The sequence below is a fragment of the Lucilia sericata genome, unplaced genomic scaffold (assembly GCF_015586225.1).
Source record: "Lucilia sericata isolate MDLA Ls3-8-SP2 unplaced genomic scaffold, ASM1558622v1 Contig000797F_arrow, whole genome shotgun sequence".
NCBI lineage: Eukaryota > Metazoa > Arthropoda > Insecta > Diptera > Calliphoridae > Lucilia > Lucilia sericata.
In genome coordinates, this window is record NW_023994789.1 from 66,357 (window position 1) to 83,924 (window position 17,568).

Sequence of the window (17,568 nt, forward strand, 5' to 3'; positions counted from 1 at the left end):
CAGAATCAGTTAGCATACAACTTGATAGTAATAATTGCAGCTGCTGTTAGTCATCGTATTTAGAACTCAATTGAGATGATCAAAATGTCTAAAATTATCTGGAAATAGATCAACGAGATCGTAATTTTAATGCTAGCTTTAACAGAGTATAAAAATTACTGTTTTTGTCTCAACTATAGATCTTGGCAACCTCCAATTCAACCTATATTATTAGGAATGATAGCAGCTGATATCAGTTATCGTACTATCTAAAAAAGATCTTACCTTGAATTTAGTATGATGAGCTTTTTAACTCCGTATTCTCTCATTAATATTCAGAAAGTATTGAGAAATTAATGAAGAGTTTCCATAAACTCAGAAGCAGGACAACTGGATAAATAAACTCAGAAGCAGGAAAAGAGCTTTGCCTCTAAAAAGTCTTGATCACAAAAAGAGACGCAAGAAAATGCAGGATGCTCTAAACTATTTTATCCTATAACTACTTGCTAAATCAATTAATTTTGAACTAGTGGTTAAAGATGTAGATGGAATTGTGAAGAAGTCCTGGACAAACTTGAGGGAATCAAATATGACTACATCTCTAATTAGAATACTGAACGTTCAAGGCCCTTTGTCGATATTTAACTACAAAGGCAGGGAATCGAATAATTGGATTAATGATCACGTTCTTTCATTAAAACCATGAACTGGTGTCTAATTGAAGTCATATTCCAAGAATAGGTTCCCAGGACTAAGATTATTGTTGGTTATATCGCGTATAAGTCTTGGTTTGCCAAATCAAGCCCAATGAATGATAATTTGAAAACTTAAGTGTTACATCTTAGATATGCAATTGTCCCATCTTGTCTCCAAGCTTAAAAAGAAAGTCTGTGAACTTAGAACTATTAATGTTAAGAGCTTTTTCTTGTCGGGGAGGACTCTGAACGTTGGCTAAGTGTTAATTAAATGTTTTGATATTATTTGTAAGCTTAGCATGGTTCTGTAACTCCAATTACCAATCAGACTTTTGCTAGGTGTGGGGCTTCTGTCCTAGTACTCTGTTATCTGTTCCAAGGTCGTTCCAAGTAAAATATTCGCGAATGTGTTTTGTGATTGAATTTTTAAATGTTTACCATGTTACACTAGCTTTATTTTTGAACCAGTAAGAGTGAGTGAATCAAAAAGCTACAGACATTCATTGGATCATTTTCAACACACACTGTTCGTTAAAAAACTACAGTTTGCGCAGCAGGTCTTTTTCATAAAATTTGTATCTGTCCGGTTGAACCAGTCTTTAACATCTTTTCATTGATTTTTTACACGTTTTTTTTTTTTTTCTTTAAAATTTTTACTTTTAATCTATTGTTGTTGCTGTTTTGACTCTTATAAGTTGACTGTTGAGGTGTGAGATACTCACAACAACTATTACGGACATCTCTAAGACCGGTTGTTATTACTATGATCATTAAATAGGCGCATATGTTTGTTGCCGATCCATCCATCCATTCATGTAGTCATACAACAGCAACAACTATTTATAGTTGTTTGGACGTTTGAAATGAAAAGTGATAAAACCACAAAAACCAGAAAGAACCTAAATTTTATTTCAGAAATGTGTGTCAAATCAACAATTGCATATTATTATTATTGTATTTGTTAAGAGATACAGACTGATATACAGGCTCTTAAAGTTAAGTGTGTGTGTGTGTGTATGGATTTTAACTGAAATCGAAAGCTTTTTTTGTAAAGAGTTTAATGTTTTCAAAAAAATATTAAAATATTGGTTCATTTTATAAAATGCTTTATAATTGTTGTTATTGCATTTACAAAAATTGTGTAAATAAATTAACAATTTCATTTGCTTAAGCAATGAGGTGTTAATATTTATGAAAATAATAATTATTTACTGATATTAAGACGAAATTGCCAAAAGATTTCATTTTATATGAAATTTTTTTTTATTGGAAATAATGGAAAATTAGGGTCTTTTTAAAAAATTTTTAAAAATTTGAGATTTTTGAACAAAGAATATTTGAAATTTTTAACGAAAATTATTAAAAAAAAGTTACAGGAAACTTAAAATTTTTCGTTTTTTTTTTAAATTTTTAAATTTCGAAAAATTTTAAAATTTCAAAATTAAAAAAAAGTACAGAAATCTCAAAATATTTCTTATTTTGCTTTTGTTTTTAAAGTTAATTCTAAAATTTTGAAATATCGAAAAATTCGAATTTAATTTCGAAAATGCTAAATTTAAGCCAAAAATTTTCATTTTTATTTGTAGATTATAAAAAAACGAAAAAAATCTGATTTTTTAAAAGTTTTCTCGGATTTAAGATTTTTCGAACATTGAAATTTTAAAGAACAAATTTTTTAAATTTTCCCAAAAATTAAAATTATTTGTGATTTTTATGGTTTTAAAACGAATTGAAACATTCGCTATTTTCGAAATTAATTCGGACTTAATTTCGAAAATCCGAACTTAATTTCGAAAATTCAAAATTAAAGTTAAAATGTTAATTTTTCATTTATAGATTACAAAAAATACAACATTTTAAGTTTTTTTTCAATTTTTCGAACTTAAAATTTTTTGTAAGGTTTTTGATCGTTTGTTTTACATAAAATTTTAATTAAAAACAATTTTCTTTTTTATATTTTTTTTAGTTAATTTATAGTACATTTATTATTTGTTTAAAATTTACAATTTTTGAAATTTTCAAATACATTTGAATTTCTTTAAAAACAGTTTAATTTCATAAAAAAACAAAACTAAATGAAATTTGTTAAAAAAAATAAAAATTAAAAATACACAATAGAACACAGAACAAAGTAAAGTTTAAAAATAATACAAAATATTTATTAATAATTATTAAAATTTATAAGTAAAACAAATAAACTAAAACTTTGAATCCTTAAAACTTTAATGAGAAAAAGAAAACTTATTAGAAAAGTATATATATGAAGAAAAAAAACATTATTATGAAAACAAAAAAGTACAAAAACATACAAAGGAACAACTAACAAGGACTTAAAGATTATATTATTTATTTCTTTTTCATAATAATTTATATTTTTTTAAATTTTTCCACATGATAAAATATATTTTAAAAACTTTTATACTATAAGCCCTAAGATATGCACTGCTTTTTTAAATGTTTATATAAAATACACTAACATAATAATGAAATTTTCCTCTTTTTTAGTTAAGTCCTTGTTTGAACCAAAAAAAAAAAACTCCACAATAATGAAATAATAAAAAGTTTATTTTTTGTTTAACTATTTACATTTTATATAAAGTATACTAAAAAAAACAATTAAAAATAAATGTATATTTGTTTTGTATGTTTAATGATAATAAGAAGACCACAATTATTTAATACACATTTTCAAAATAAAAGAAATTTTCATATTTGCACGTTAAGACTTTTGAGATTGACAGAGTTAAATCAATGGATATTCTGACTTTATAAACATGATTTTATTCTTTCCCTTTCTTGTTAAAACAATAATTGTGCATTTAATTATTAAACATTATTTAAGTCATTTTGAAGAAGAAAACAAAAAACTAAAAAGTAATTTTAAATTGTTAAAAAATAAAATATGATAATTTAACGTAATTATATAAAATAATAATAATAAATGAACACCATCAAAGTCCTACACCTTCAGCTGTTTTAGTTTTGTTTTTAACACAATTTATTTTAATACTTTTTCTAGTGTAGAATTTTGTAAAAAAAAAAACGAAAAAGGCAAAAATTTTTAATTGAAAAGCAGAAAACATGTTTTAGTTAAGATTTTTCTTTAAGAGATTAGTTTTAAGGTTTTTTATAGAGAAAATTGTTAGTTTTTTTTATTACTTACTTACTAAATTTGTTTTAATTTTGTAAAAGTTCCTAAAATTGTTTTCTTTTTTTTTAAGTAAACACAATGATGGTTTGTTACCTCTCTTTAACAATTTTTAAAAGTGTATATTTTTGTTTTTCTTTATCTTTACTTTTCTGTCGTTACCAAGAGATTACCAAATAATTAACAGTTGTTAAGGTTTTTACAATTAATTGCAAGCGGTTAAGTTGTGTGTGCACATGGTAAAAAATTGATATTTGATGTCCTCCAGGGTACTATCTTCTTTAATAGCGGGATAAATGGTTTTCTGTAAAAGTAAATAAAACTTTTGAATACATGGACAGATAGATAGATAGATAGATAGATAGATAGATAGATAGATAGATAGATAGATAGATAGATAGATAGATAGATAGATAGATAGATAGATAGATAGATAGATAGATAGATAGATAGATAGATAGATAGATAGATAGATAGATAGATAGATAGATAGATAGATAGATAGATAGATAGATAGATAGATAGATAGATAGATAGATAGATAGATAGATAGATAGATAGATAGATAGATAGATAGATAGATAGATAGATAGATAGATAGATAGATAGATAGATAGATAGATAGATAGATAGATAGATAGATAGATAGATAGATAGATAGATAGATAGATAGATAGATAGATAGATAGATAGATAGATAGATAGATAGATAGATAGATAGATAGATAGATAGATAGATAGATAGATAGATAGATAGATAGATAGATAGATAGATAGATAGATAGATAGATAGATAGATAGATAGATAAGATAGATAGATAGATAGATAGATAGAAACTAATTGAATTAACTAAAGTTGTTTACTCACGTCCATAGTTAAATTTTGTCCACGCAAAATTTGCCAATTATCCAACATATTAGCATATTTCAAATATTTTTCATATTCCCGCAAAACCTCATAAACATGACACAGTCCTAAATAATCGTATTCCAAACCAGAATACGAACGACCAAATAAACGTAAACCTATAAAGAAGAAAATTCAATTAAAAACAAACAACAACAAAACATGTCAATCAATCATTACATTACTTAGCAATAAGTAATTCTAGCAATTAATTAATTTAAATTAAAAACTTACTTATTTCTATACTGCGCAAATACAGCTCTTCAGCCTCACGATACTTTTTCATTTGATAATTGTACAGTGAGGCCAGATGGCCTATGGACAGACCGACCTCATAATCAAAAGGACCCAAAAGATCGGTTTTAATTTTAATAGCTTTTTGATGCATACGTTCTGCCTCCTAGAAGAAAAAAAAACAAAGAAAATATATAATAATGGAATATTTCCTTGATTAAAAACATAAAAAATTAAAAAACATCTCACGTTTAATTACACGCCTTTAGTCAAGGTTAATGTAAACTTAATACATTTATTTACACCTACTCATACACACTCACCTCAAAACGATTCATTGTCTGATATAATCTTCCCAAATTACCATATAATTTTGCTGTCTGTACATTCACTTCGCCAAATACCTCCAACGATAATTGCAAAGCAAATTTATGCAAATCTTCTGATTGTTTAAGCAGCCCTTCATCATCCACACCCTCGGCCATTTTATCCAGAGCTATTTCCTCTAGCAGTAAAGCTTTAACTCTTTTGGCGGAGGCTAATTTTAAATGATCTTCTGGCACTAGATGTTTGAGTATGTCGACAGCTTTTTCAACATGATCTCGAGCACAAGTAAAATTACCGGTACTGTATTCATGCACATAGTAGGCGTATGAAAGATCTTCATGTGCTATGGCAACATGGAAGTTACGAGAACCGAAGAAAACGGGGAGATCGACGAGAGGAGTAGACAGGAACATCGAGGAGGAGGGGGAGGGACGGGTGAGAAGGAAGAAGAAGAGGCGAGCAGGGGTGCGGCAGAGGGGAGGGGGAGAACCGAAAGGGGCGGGAGGAAAAAGGAAAGGGGGGGAAAAGGCGAGGAGGGAAAAGAAAGAGGAGGGAAAAAAACGAGGGAGGGAGGAGAGAGAGAGAGAGGAAGGAGCGAGAGCGATCGAGCGAGCGAGCGAGCGAGCGAGCGAGGAGAGCGAGCGAGCGAGCGAGCGAGCGAGCGAGCGAGCGAGCGAGCGAGCGAGCGAGCGAGCGAGCGAGCTAGCGAGCGAGTCGAGCGAGCGAGAGCGAGCGCGCGAGCGAGCGAGGCGAGGAGCGAGCGAGCGAGCGAGCTAGCGAGCGAGCGAGCGAGCGATCCGAGCGAGAGCGAGCGAGGAGAGTCGAGCGAGCTAGCGAGCGAGCTATCTATCTATCTATCTATCTATCTATCTATCTATCTATCTATCTATCTATCTATTATATTTATATATCTTTCTATCAGAACAGAATATCTTGTAAATTTAAACAATTTAAATTATTTAAAAAATTCCAAATTTACTTACTTTGCCCTCGACTTAGCCTGACAAATTAACATATTTGCGCGCTGATAATCTCTTTTAACCACACAAGCTTTAGCTGCCTGACGCAATACATCAATGGCAATTCTACAAGATAAAAAATACAATAAACAAAAGTTAACAAAATATTAAAAACAAAAGCATTACCTCTCTGGTGTAGTTTCTTCCAAATTACGCATGGCAACGACACTCCACATATGACTGTCATCGTATTCATTGCGTGCAAAATACATTTCTGAGAATTGGGTATAAGTATTGGCCAGCAATGGTTTGGGTATCTCTTCCGTATCGATTTGTTTAAGTAAATCCACAATCACATCAAAAGTACGTTCAGCAGCTTTAAAATTACTTAAACCTGCCTCTGAATGTAAAAGTCTGAAGGAAAATTTATATTAAAAGTAAATATAGAAAGCAATTAAATGTAGAACCCACCTTTGTAAACAATCTAAATAAATAATTTTTAATTTCTTATCTAAAGTCATGCGTTTCAGTTTGGTGGCCACACAAGTTAAGATTTCTATACTCTCCGACAACCAACCGGCTTCGGATAAGAAAGAACCCAAACGCAGACCAAAATCAATGACATCTAAACCAACTTCGCTGGTAACCGTCAAACCTATAGTGTCGGCTTCTTGTAAAATGGTTTCATCTAGTGTTTTATCAGCAGGGCTAACACTACTTGTACTACTGTGTGATGATGAGGTTGTAGGCGCAGTTGTTGTTGATGATGTGTTTGCTGTTGCTGAGGTTTTACAATTTAAAGCTAATTTCGCCTTGGCCAATTTAGCCAATTTGGAAGCAGTCTTGTTTGTTGTTGTCATAGTTGATGTTTGTGCTTTGACAACATCATTGGCGGCGGGTGTTTGCTTATAACGTCCTGTATAGGTCTCTTTTAATTGTGATGCTAAAGGTTTGCCTCTACTTATTAAAGTAGCCAGACATAAAAAGAGTTTCTGACGTGCTGGATCAAAACGCAATAAACGTTCGAATATCTCCAAATCAGCCATTTGCTCAAATAGCATGTCTTTCAAATCATCTCGTTGGGACATCTATAAGGAAATTAAAAAAATTAAAACAATAAGGAAATTATTTCAACAACAGCCTGTAAAAGTTATTAGTTGGCTAACTAGTTTATATTACAACGACCTTTCTCAATTATTGGCTAGTGTATGGGCTATTTATGTTTTTGTAAACAATTTCAAAACAATTTAATACAATTTAAATCATATTGTGTATTTGTTTTCATGTTTATTTATTTACTTAAAAGTTATTGAACTTTATGGTTCGTTAGCAGTGGCAAAATTTATAATAGCAAGTGATAAAATTGTTTTATTTTCTACAAAGTACTGGAACTGGTGGCTCTAATCTTTGTAAATGCCTTCACATGGCAAAAAAAAACGTTTTAAATAATAAACAATTGTTATGTTTTTCTTTTAGAATTGTGTCGCTGTTGTATTCAATTATTCAACCACATAATAAGAAGAGTCAAGTTGTAAAGAATGTGAAACTTAAATAGATTTACAAATTTAAACAAATTAATGCAAATAATGTTTAATTTAATGAATATGTTCTTTTTCATGAAAATGAGTAGTATGGGGTCAAGTTTTATTTAAGAAAACTTTTGCTATCATGAGACTTAAACTTCTTCAGACCAAATTTTTGTGTAGTAAACTTCTGATTCTCTTGAGAATAAATTTCATTTAAAAACATTTTAGTAAAAATGTTCGTTTCGAAGTCTTTTTGCTCCCTTGATATTGACTGTTCCTTTGGAGCAGTTTTTACTTGTTTAGAAAAGATTTTGGTCTAAGGAGTTCTACACGATATTTGTGTAGAAACAAAACAGTGACGGCGAATCATTCAAAACTTGAGCTGCTCTGGATAACGTGTCCTTCATATGTAAGTATCTGGAAATAACATTGGGGATGAAGTGAAAAATGTCGGCTCCCATCTAAATGTAAATCTCTTATATATCGGGAACTTACTTAATAGGTTTGCTAATAACAAACCTTGACCATTTGGTCGAGTCGTTGGGCAGTCTGAGCATTATAATCAATATTTTTTTGTGCCTAGGAATGATTCGATTCCATGTAATCTTCTGTTTTGCGTAACATAATGGGACCAGATCATGGATCCAAATGAGTCGGTCTTATCTAAGCAGATCAAGCTTTCGCGTCCCTGTTTTCGATCCATATTTTATATATTTCTCTGGAAGAAAACTTAAGCTGATAGACGTCTGCGAGAAGTCTTTGTTTTCAAAATGCATTCTTTTATATGTAAATGTTCATCAATTTACAGCTGGCTAAACAAGAAAACACTGCAGCTAATTGACAATAAATTTATTTTGAAAGACAGTTGACAAACTGATACTAATAAAACGGTCAATTATCTGTAAACAATTGATTGAATTAAACAATTCCATGACCAAAGGAAAAAATCTGAATAAAATGACATATGCAAACGGTTATTAAACCCTTTTAATTAAAATTCTAGTGTTATTTTTGTTTAACAGGGACAACGTCTTTTAAAAAGCAATGAATTATAATTGTTATTGAATAAAAATGCTATTATTCATTTGTGGTTAGTTCTCACAATAATTGAAATTTTGCTAGGGAACCAATACAAGTTTTGCTGGCAAAGTTAGCAAACAATAAAGACATCTGTTTGAGACATATTTTATTGACGGAAAAGAACTTTAGCTATTTTTGAATATGACGTATATTTGTGTTAATTATCTGCTAAAAAATGATGAAAATTTTACGTTTTTAGTATATGAAACATCTTAAATGTTTTTATCGAAGTAATTATAAAGATAATTGTTATCTATGTGTGAACTAAAGCAAACTTTATTAGCTACAACTATGAATTAAGAAGACAAGACTCAAATTGCGCAATTTTTATAACTTTTGAAAAAGAAAGGAAACACATTTAACTTTTATTTTGAAACTTTTTATTAGTGATAATGAAAAACTAAAGAATGATCTGTAATAAATGTTGGAAGAGTTGTCAAGTTTTATTACAATTTTTGCAAGTTTTTCCAAAACTTAGCTAACAAAGTAATGCGAATGTCAAAAAATTTTACAAGTTTTAACAAATTCCAGCAGTTTGACAAGCCTATCAAAGATATATCTAAAATTAAAAAGCCCTGGCAGATCTGGTTACATACAAAAACTCCTTATATTAAAACCAAAAGGTTAACATTGAAAATCCCTTCCAAGAACTTAACCTTCAGACAAAAATCAACATTTAATTAAACAAATTACTTTGGGGGACAAAATTTAAATATATTAAAATTCACTATAAACACGAAAAGCAACAATAGTTATTAAATGTTTTAAAGTCATGCTTGTCACATGAAATGTGTTATGAATAATTAACAAATTTTTTGTCGGGGGAAGAAGCTTTCAACATAGATAAAACTAAACATTAAACTTGCGGCGTTGAAATTTAATCCAACAGCCCTTAACTTACCAAAACATAAATATCAATAAGCACTCCTGGTGGCAGGTAACGTAGTTGCTGGACATTATTCAAGGTTTGTTGATTGTAATTTAATTTGGTGACAAAACACCAAAGGCATCTTTCGTACAAGGTTTCGCGACTTGTCCCAGCTATCGAAATAAGCTGTTGTGCCATTATTTCTATTGTTGGTCGAAAAATATCACAGCAGCGCGCAGAGACCAGCAGCAGCAGACGACACCACACCAAAAACAACAACAATAAACACACAAAATTTTTTTAGTATTTTTTTTTCCTTCAACAACACTTCACACCTTTATTTTAATTTGTATATTTTTGCTTTTAAAATTAATATATTTTCTTTTGTTCTATATTTATAACTCAAAAATTGTATTTGTTTTTAATTATTATATATTTATTTAAACTTTTGTGCTGTTAATTTTCTTAATATTTAATAAAATCTTTAATATTTTTTACGTTTAGAGCTGCGTCTTCTTTCTCAACTGCTGATGAAACAAAGAAATCGCTAGAGTTGTAAACGAGTTGAGTATTTGATTAATGGTTACTTGTTACAATATAATAACATAGTTACTTTTAAGATACAAATTTTCTTTATAAATATAAAATTTTTATAAAACTTTCAAAATTTGTTTAAATTTTTCTATTACAAACACTTTTTCTAAAATTTTTTATATTTTTATACGCATCAAAAATTTTATTTTAAAAAGTAACCAAAACATTGCTATAGAGTACTCACACTTTTCTCTTATTTACAACACTACCGTTAAATGTTCCTGTCTTTAGTACACATAGTTGTATTTTAAGGGTAGTAGATGAAAATTATTGCAAATCAGGGGAAATTGATAGCTTTAAATATTGTAAGTGTTTCAATTCCATTTGTTTAGGATTTTTTTATAATCTTTCTTCTAAATTTTAAAATAAACGTTGAATTAAACAATTTTAAAGTAATTAGTCTAATGTTTCCAGTATATATTAATAAATTTAACTAAATTTTTACCTAAACAGGTAAAAAACGTAAGTAAATAACGATGGTTTAAATACATATATTGGTTTTTAATGTGTTTTGTAAGGGATTATTTAAATTATTAGCGAATATAAATGTTTTTTTTGGCATTGTTCATTTACACAGTTATAACTAAAATGAACTTGAATTCAAAGTTTTGTAGAAAACCTCTTGATAACAGGAGGTTTTGAGTTTGATTTGTATTCATCTATTTAAATAACTTTTTATACTTTTTGTTACGATTGGCCACCATTTCAAAACCGTTTTATGGGTTTTTTATAATTGCTTTAATAATATTCCCAGAAGGCCTTGATACATGTACTTAATATAACATTTTTACCTAAACAGGTAAAATATTAATACAAATAACCAAAACAGTAATTGCTTACAAATCATTTACTTTTAAATGAGCTTTGTTTCATTAAAAAAAGGGTTACTTTTATTACTTACATGTATTAATGGAAAGTTTTGTATGTGAAGACTACTGTCTACAAAAATTTACAATAACAGGATTTTTTCAAGAAATTTTTAGTAATGAAATCAGAATTTTGGTTTTACAATATTTTATTGTCAAAATTTTAGTATAGCTAATGATATTTTAAGTATAAGGCAACAAATTGAAGGTTATAATATTCTTTTTTTTCGTATTTGTTAATGAAATTTTATATGAAGGGATTTATTCAAAACAAATATTTAAACTTGTTTTTATTATGAAATAATTTTTGGAATAAAATATTTTTAAAATGTGCGATTAAAAGTTAAACAATATATATTTTAGACATTTAAAGAGTTAATTCTATGTTATAGGTATGAAAATGAAAGCTTATTATGCTGTCTATATAATACTTAGAAAATGTATATGGATCACTTATAGACACTTTTCCAAAAAATACACTTTTTAACTTTTGACATTCAGTGGACTTATGAACTTTCACATCATATCAAATAACGCATATTTTTACTCAACTATAAGAGAGCAAACAAAAAAATGTACTATCCGTGAAAAATATTAAAAAAATGGAACCATTTAAAGGAGTTAGTCACTACGATTAATAATACTTTCGGTCTAATCGTTCAGTATTTACAAATATATTTCATGTATTTTTTCTATATTCTAGAACAAAATAATTTTTTAATAAAAAATTTTAAAATCAAAACTTTTATTATTTTCTCGATAGAATTTTCCACATAACTTTATTTTGGCATGAATTTCTATATAAAAAAAACGCTAGATTATTTATACTATTTCTTAGTGGCAACCATAATAACTTTTTGTTTACATATGGCAGTACCGTAAAAAATGAAATAAATAGTTCATAAACAATTAAAATAAACAACGAGTAAACACAACAATTTTAATAAATACAGAGTGTAATTCAAAGATTCTTAATAATATTTCAAATAAATATTGCTGTAATTAAACATTTGAATGTGATTTAAAAAAATTCAAATAAAAAACAGTTAGAATTAAAGAGTTTATTCCGCAATAAACAGCTCAAGAGTGGCAACCTTGTTTGCTACAGCTTGTTACTATATGGCAATGCTCTATACTTAACAAATACAGTTATTTTTTTGACACAGTGAATGATTAGCAAAAAGTTTTCTAAGAAAAGTGCAAACAAGTTTTAAATGATTAAATTTTTATTAAATAGAAAGTAATAAGTGTTAAAAAAGTGTTAAAAGTACTATAAATTTAAAATTTTATGAAGAATATAAAGTTGGTAAGTTTTTTTTTTGTTTTTTTATTATATTAACTAAATAAATCCAACATATCACTTTCCATTGGTATGAGCGCAAAATCTGAGGCATTACCAAACATCCACCAGTGCCTTAAAATGTTGCGTATTAAAATTAAACGTGTTGCAATAAACTCAAAGAAATGAAAGAATAAGGCACCTGTAAATATAAAAAGCATGATAAAAAATCAAATTTTCTTTGGAGTAGTAACTTGTTTACTTGAAGTCATTAAGGCACTAGAAGCCAAAACCACTTCCTTTATGGTCAATTGTTCTTGGGGACTTAAATTGATATTTTCCATGCATATGACCACCTGCTGTAGTATAATGTGAGTTAAGGGCAGTAGGGAGATGCTATAAAGCAAGTGTTTGGCTATGGGAGCAAAGCAATGGCCAAAAAATGTTTTCACCATGCGCCGTAAACTAAATTTTTCCTCTGGTATATTAAAGGTAGCATTGCAAATCTCACAGTGGTTATCACGTCTCTGCATAATCCATCTTTTTAAACATTGCAAGTGTATAAAACCCTGACAGAGATTTTCTTATAAGAATTTTGTGTTTTTATGAAAGTAATTGATAAACTTACCACACTACCTTTGCACAGGCAGGGACATTTAGTTATTTCCATATCACTGCGATTCCAACGACAAATACGACATGAATGGTTAAATTCATTACTAGATCTAATGGATTCTATAGAATTTTGTTGCATAGTTTGTGCAGTTTGCCTTTGTAAGACAAAAACTTGTCTTTCGCTAGCTTGGTCTGAGGCCACTATACTATTAAATAAACGTATGGCTGTTGCTTCCGAAAGAGCATGTATTATTTGATTACTTGTGGACATTTCTTTTTGGAATAGGCACAATATATTTTGTGCCAATATTTTGTTTTAAATTTGAGGTAATTTGAAAATTTATATATGATTAATTTTGGTACATTTTGTTTTTGATTTATATTTTATTAAGTTTGTCAAAAAGTATAATAGCAAATTTTTTATTTTCATACAGTAGAAGGGTCTTAGGCTAAAGAAACCCTTTGAGGATCAAATTTGTGTTTGTATTATTTATAAATGTGGTATTATTGTCAAGCAACTCTTCTTGTAGTTGATATTGTTTGTTTCGTCATCTAATTAGTTTTTGGATCATCATCTAATTAGTTTCTTTTGTTGTTTTTGTTTTTATATGGGTTTTTGATTGACTTCTCTGTAACGATGGTTACTTCTCGGTGACCGCTATGGAATTTACAAATTACATCTGTTTCAATCTTTGTATGTAGCAGATATAACTTGAAAAAGCTTAGTATTTTCAGATTCAAAATTTTACACGAAATAGAAAATTTCACTAGAATTACGAAATTTTACTAGAAATTCAGAACAAGAAATACGAAATTCCATTAGAAATCTTTCGTTTCGAAATTTCACTAAATATTATAGATAATTTCGAGATTTCTGTTGGAAATCGAAATTGCAGTAAAAATTTCACTAGAAATTAAAAAATTTCACTAGAAATTAAAATATTTCACTAAAATTACATAAATTTTACAATTTTGAAACCAGAAAATCAATAGAAATTTTTTATTTTATTAAAAATTTCGAAATTTGTCTAGAAATTCGAAATTTTCTTTAATTCGAAATTTCATAATAATTTTAAATTACACCAGAAATACGAACTTTCACTAGAAATTCAAAATTTCACTACAAATACTAAATTTCACAAGAATTTCGAAATTTCACTAGACATTTAAAATTTCACTAGAAATACGAAATTTTACTATAATTTCGAAATTTCACTAGAAATTTGAAATTTCACTAGACATTCAAAATTTCACTAGAAATTCAAAATTTCACTAGAAATACGAAATTTTACTAGAAATTCAAAATTTCACTAAAATATTAAATTTCTCAAAAGATCGAAATTTCTCCTTTGCTAGAAATTCAAAATTCAACTAAAAATTCAACTTTGAAATTTTACAAATAAATTCGAAATGTTTCTACAAAATAATGTTTTATTAGAAATTCGAAATTTTACTAGAAATTTGAATTTTCACTAGAAATTTTGAAATTTCATTACAAATTCTAAATTTTAGCCGAAATACTAGAAATTAATTTGAAATATCACCAGAAAAATGTTTTTTACTATAATTTCACTAACAATTTAGAATATCACTAAGACTTTGAAATTTCATTAAAACTTAGAAATTTCACCAAAAATTCAAAATTTTACTAGAAATTCGTAATTGCGCCAGAATGAAATTTCACTAAAATTTAAAAATTTTAAATTTCACTAGAATTCAAAACTTAACCAGAAAATCTTTTTACTAGAAATTCGAAATTGCACAAAAAATTCAGAATTCCACTAAAAATTTTACACTTAAAGTTCAAAATTTAACCAGAAAATATTTTTTTTCTAGAAATTTGAACTTTCACTAAATATTGGAAATTTGAAATTTCACCAGAAATTTGAAATTTTACTAGAAATTTGAAATTTCACTAGAAATTCGAAATTTTACTAAAAATTTTAAATTCGATAGAAATTTCACTAGAATTTAAAATCGTTTTACTATAAATTCGAAATTGCACAAAAAATTCAGAATTTCACTAAAAATTTTAAACTAGAAGTGCAAAATTTAACCAGAAAATAATTTTTTTTTTTCTAAAAATTTGAAATTTCACTAAATATTCGAAATTTCACTAAATATTCCAAATTTCACTAGAAATTTAAAATTTCACCAGTAATTTGAAATTTCACTAAAAAATTGAAATTTCACTAAAAATTTTAAACTTCAATAGAAATTTTATTAGAAATTCGTAATTGCACCAGAATGAAATTCACTCAAATTCGAAATTTTTTCCAAAATTTTTAAATTTTGTTATTAGGAATTTGAAATTTCAATAAAATTATAAAAATTTCACTAAATTTCTGCCGCTTTATGAAATAAAACACTTACTTTCTCTTTGAATGTTAATATTTTTTTATTTATTTATTTTTCATTCTTATCGCAAAAGTTAGTCGAATATATAATTAATAATAAAAAAATTGAGCTGCAATTCCCGGTTTGATTTCGATCAAAAGGTTTGCAAAAAAATAAATTCTTTTTTTACTTGTTTAACATGTATAAATTTTTCACATTAATTATTTTCTTTAACAAAAACATAACAAAAAGCAATTAAATAAAACTGACAAAATAAATCGTTTAAAAATGTATTCAAAAATAATATGAATTAAAAATGGTTAGTACATACTAGAAAATAATAAATTCAAAGTAGAAGAAATAATAAAAAATAAAATGAGAAATACAAAACAAATTACATATAAATTAATAATTACACAATAATATTAATATGAGTATCTAAACAATATTAAATAATCAAAGACAAGTTTCATTTCGGTTTTTTGTTCAAATCAAGAGATTTTGTAGTTAAAAACAGTAGTAACAATAAATTGAACAGTTTCTTTTTTCAAAACTTTACAAAACTATTTTTTTTTTTAATTGTAAAATGAGCAACAAGTTTGAATAAAAAATGTAGTAAAATAATAGTAGTAGTAAAGGTAGTTATTTGTTTATTATTTATTATATTTGTTTTATAGAGTTATATAATTGATATTGCTTTGTTTGATTAGTAAACATTTCGTTGAGGGATTTGATTGCGATTTTGGTTTTGATTTGTTTGATAATGGTGCTGTTGTAGTTGTTTAGCTAAACGTTAAAATCGTTTAACTTTGATTTTTGTTTATTGGCAATTGCGGAAACGACGATAGATGCTTTGTACATAGACAAAAACACATTTCCAATCGGGCCGTTGCATCACAACCATATCTTCAACATCTAGTAAGGGGGCAATGCCGGCTTTCTCACTGTAAAAAGTAAGGTTTTAGAAATTAGAATAATTATTAAATTTATAAATAGTTAATTTTTAAATAGTCGAAATATGACCGACTATATGATTCTCTACATCAATTGTAAAGCAAACTTAATGGAATTACTTTTTTAATAAATAGTCATCTGAGACTGTAGAAAACAGTTTAATATACCGAGTGCTGCTCAGTTTAAAAGTTTTGCAAGAAAGATCGTGTGTTTAACTGACATTTTTGTAATGTAGAAAGAAATAAAAAGAAAAAAATCAAATTCGCTTAATATATTTCCATAAAAAGAAATTAAAAGAAAAAATTCCGTATGTGATTAATATTTTTACCAAGTAGGAAGAAATAAAAAGAAAAAAGTTGCAAGTAAATCGAACACGAGGGCTACGTTCGACGGCATTGCGATCTAAAGTTTTGTTGCAAACAGTTTAGCATATCGAGTGCTGGTCAGTTTAAAAGTTTTGCAAGAAAGATCTTGGGCTTAACTGACATTTTTGTAAAGTAGAAAGAAATAAAAAGAAAAAATTCACATTTGCTTAATATATTTCCATAGTAAAGAGAAATTAAAAGAAAAAATGCCGCATGTGGTTAATATTTTTGCCAAGTAGAAAGAAATAAAAAGCAAAAAGTTAAATTTATGTCCAGAGCTACGTTCGACGAAATTACGATCTGAGGTTCAGTTACAAATTATTGCCCAATTGAATGCTGGGGCTGATATTGTTCAACTGACTCAGAAAGTGATTCAGAGAATATGCTTTTCAATACTTACTCAGCCACGGTGAAAGCTAATTCGAAATTTTTTCTTCTATTTTTGGGGGTTAGTTGACTATAATCGAAGGCATCTGGCAAGAAATGATGTATAAGGGCACAAAACGCTAAACCATTGTTCCAGCTCGTACTAAAGTTAGTTATTTCGATGTTCTACAAAAATTAAAGAAATAAAACAAATTATTAAGTAAAATTAAATGTAAAATTAATTGTAAAAAAATATCAACTAAATAAAACAGACATGCAAAAGATAAAATGTGTTTAAAGGCGAAAAAAATAAAAATATTTCAAAAATAATAATTACAGCCATCAATAAATAAAATAACAACTAAAATTTAAATCCGTTGTAAAGGATTCTTCATAATTATTTGGTTATAAAGTTAAAAGCTTAGCTGGTTGTTTTGTTTAAAGTTTAAAGCATTAAATAAAGGCCTTA

At 27.6% G+C, this 17,568-nt stretch overlaps 3 protein-coding genes across 14 annotated transcripts in view; all 3 read right to left on the reverse strand.

Annotated features, from left to right (window-relative positions):
- Window positions 1-3,218: 3,218 nt before the first annotated feature.
- Window positions 3,219-10,270, reverse strand: LOC119608136 (amyloid protein-binding protein 2). The gene is given in 8 exon segments (XM_037962419.1): window positions 3,219-4,126; window positions 4,691-4,848; window positions 4,964-5,129; window positions 5,287-5,786; window positions 6,269-6,375; window positions 6,436-6,663; window positions 6,721-7,337; window positions 9,757-10,270. Coding segments are annotated over 8 exon segments (2,040 nt in total). The 5' UTR covers window positions 9,922-10,270; the 3' UTR covers window positions 3,219-4,027.
- A 2,170-nt stretch (window positions 10,271-12,440) lies between these two features.
- On the reverse strand, window positions 12,441-13,475 carry LOC119608145. Its single transcript, XM_037962435.1, has 3 exons — window positions 13,091-13,475; window positions 12,725-13,031; window positions 12,441-12,664 (listed from the first exon to the last, which is right to left on the reverse strand). The coding sequence occupies exons 1-3, from the start codon at window positions 13,346-13,348 to the stop codon at window positions 12,519-12,521; spliced, it is 711 nt and encodes a 236-aa protein (XP_037818363.1). The 5' UTR covers window positions 13,349-13,475; the 3' UTR covers window positions 12,441-12,518.
- Window positions 13,476-15,450: 1,975 nt separating this feature from the next.
- LOC119608138 (smoothelin-like protein 2) overlaps window positions 15,451-17,568 on the reverse strand; it is a 74,737-nt gene continuing 72,619 nt past the window's right edge. For all 12 annotated transcript variants that reach the window (XR_005231795.1, XR_005231794.1, XM_037962425.1 and 9 more), the window contains 2 exons: window positions 17,134-17,285; window positions 15,451-16,358 (listed from right to left, as the gene is read on the reverse strand). Coding sequence is in view for 10 of the 12 variants with exons in the window: in XM_037962425.1 (XP_037818353.1) it covers window positions 16,235-16,358; window positions 17,134-17,285 (276 nt within the window). In the remaining 2 variants the exon portion in view is untranslated. The remainder of the gene's footprint in view (window positions 16,359-17,133; window positions 17,286-17,568) is intronic.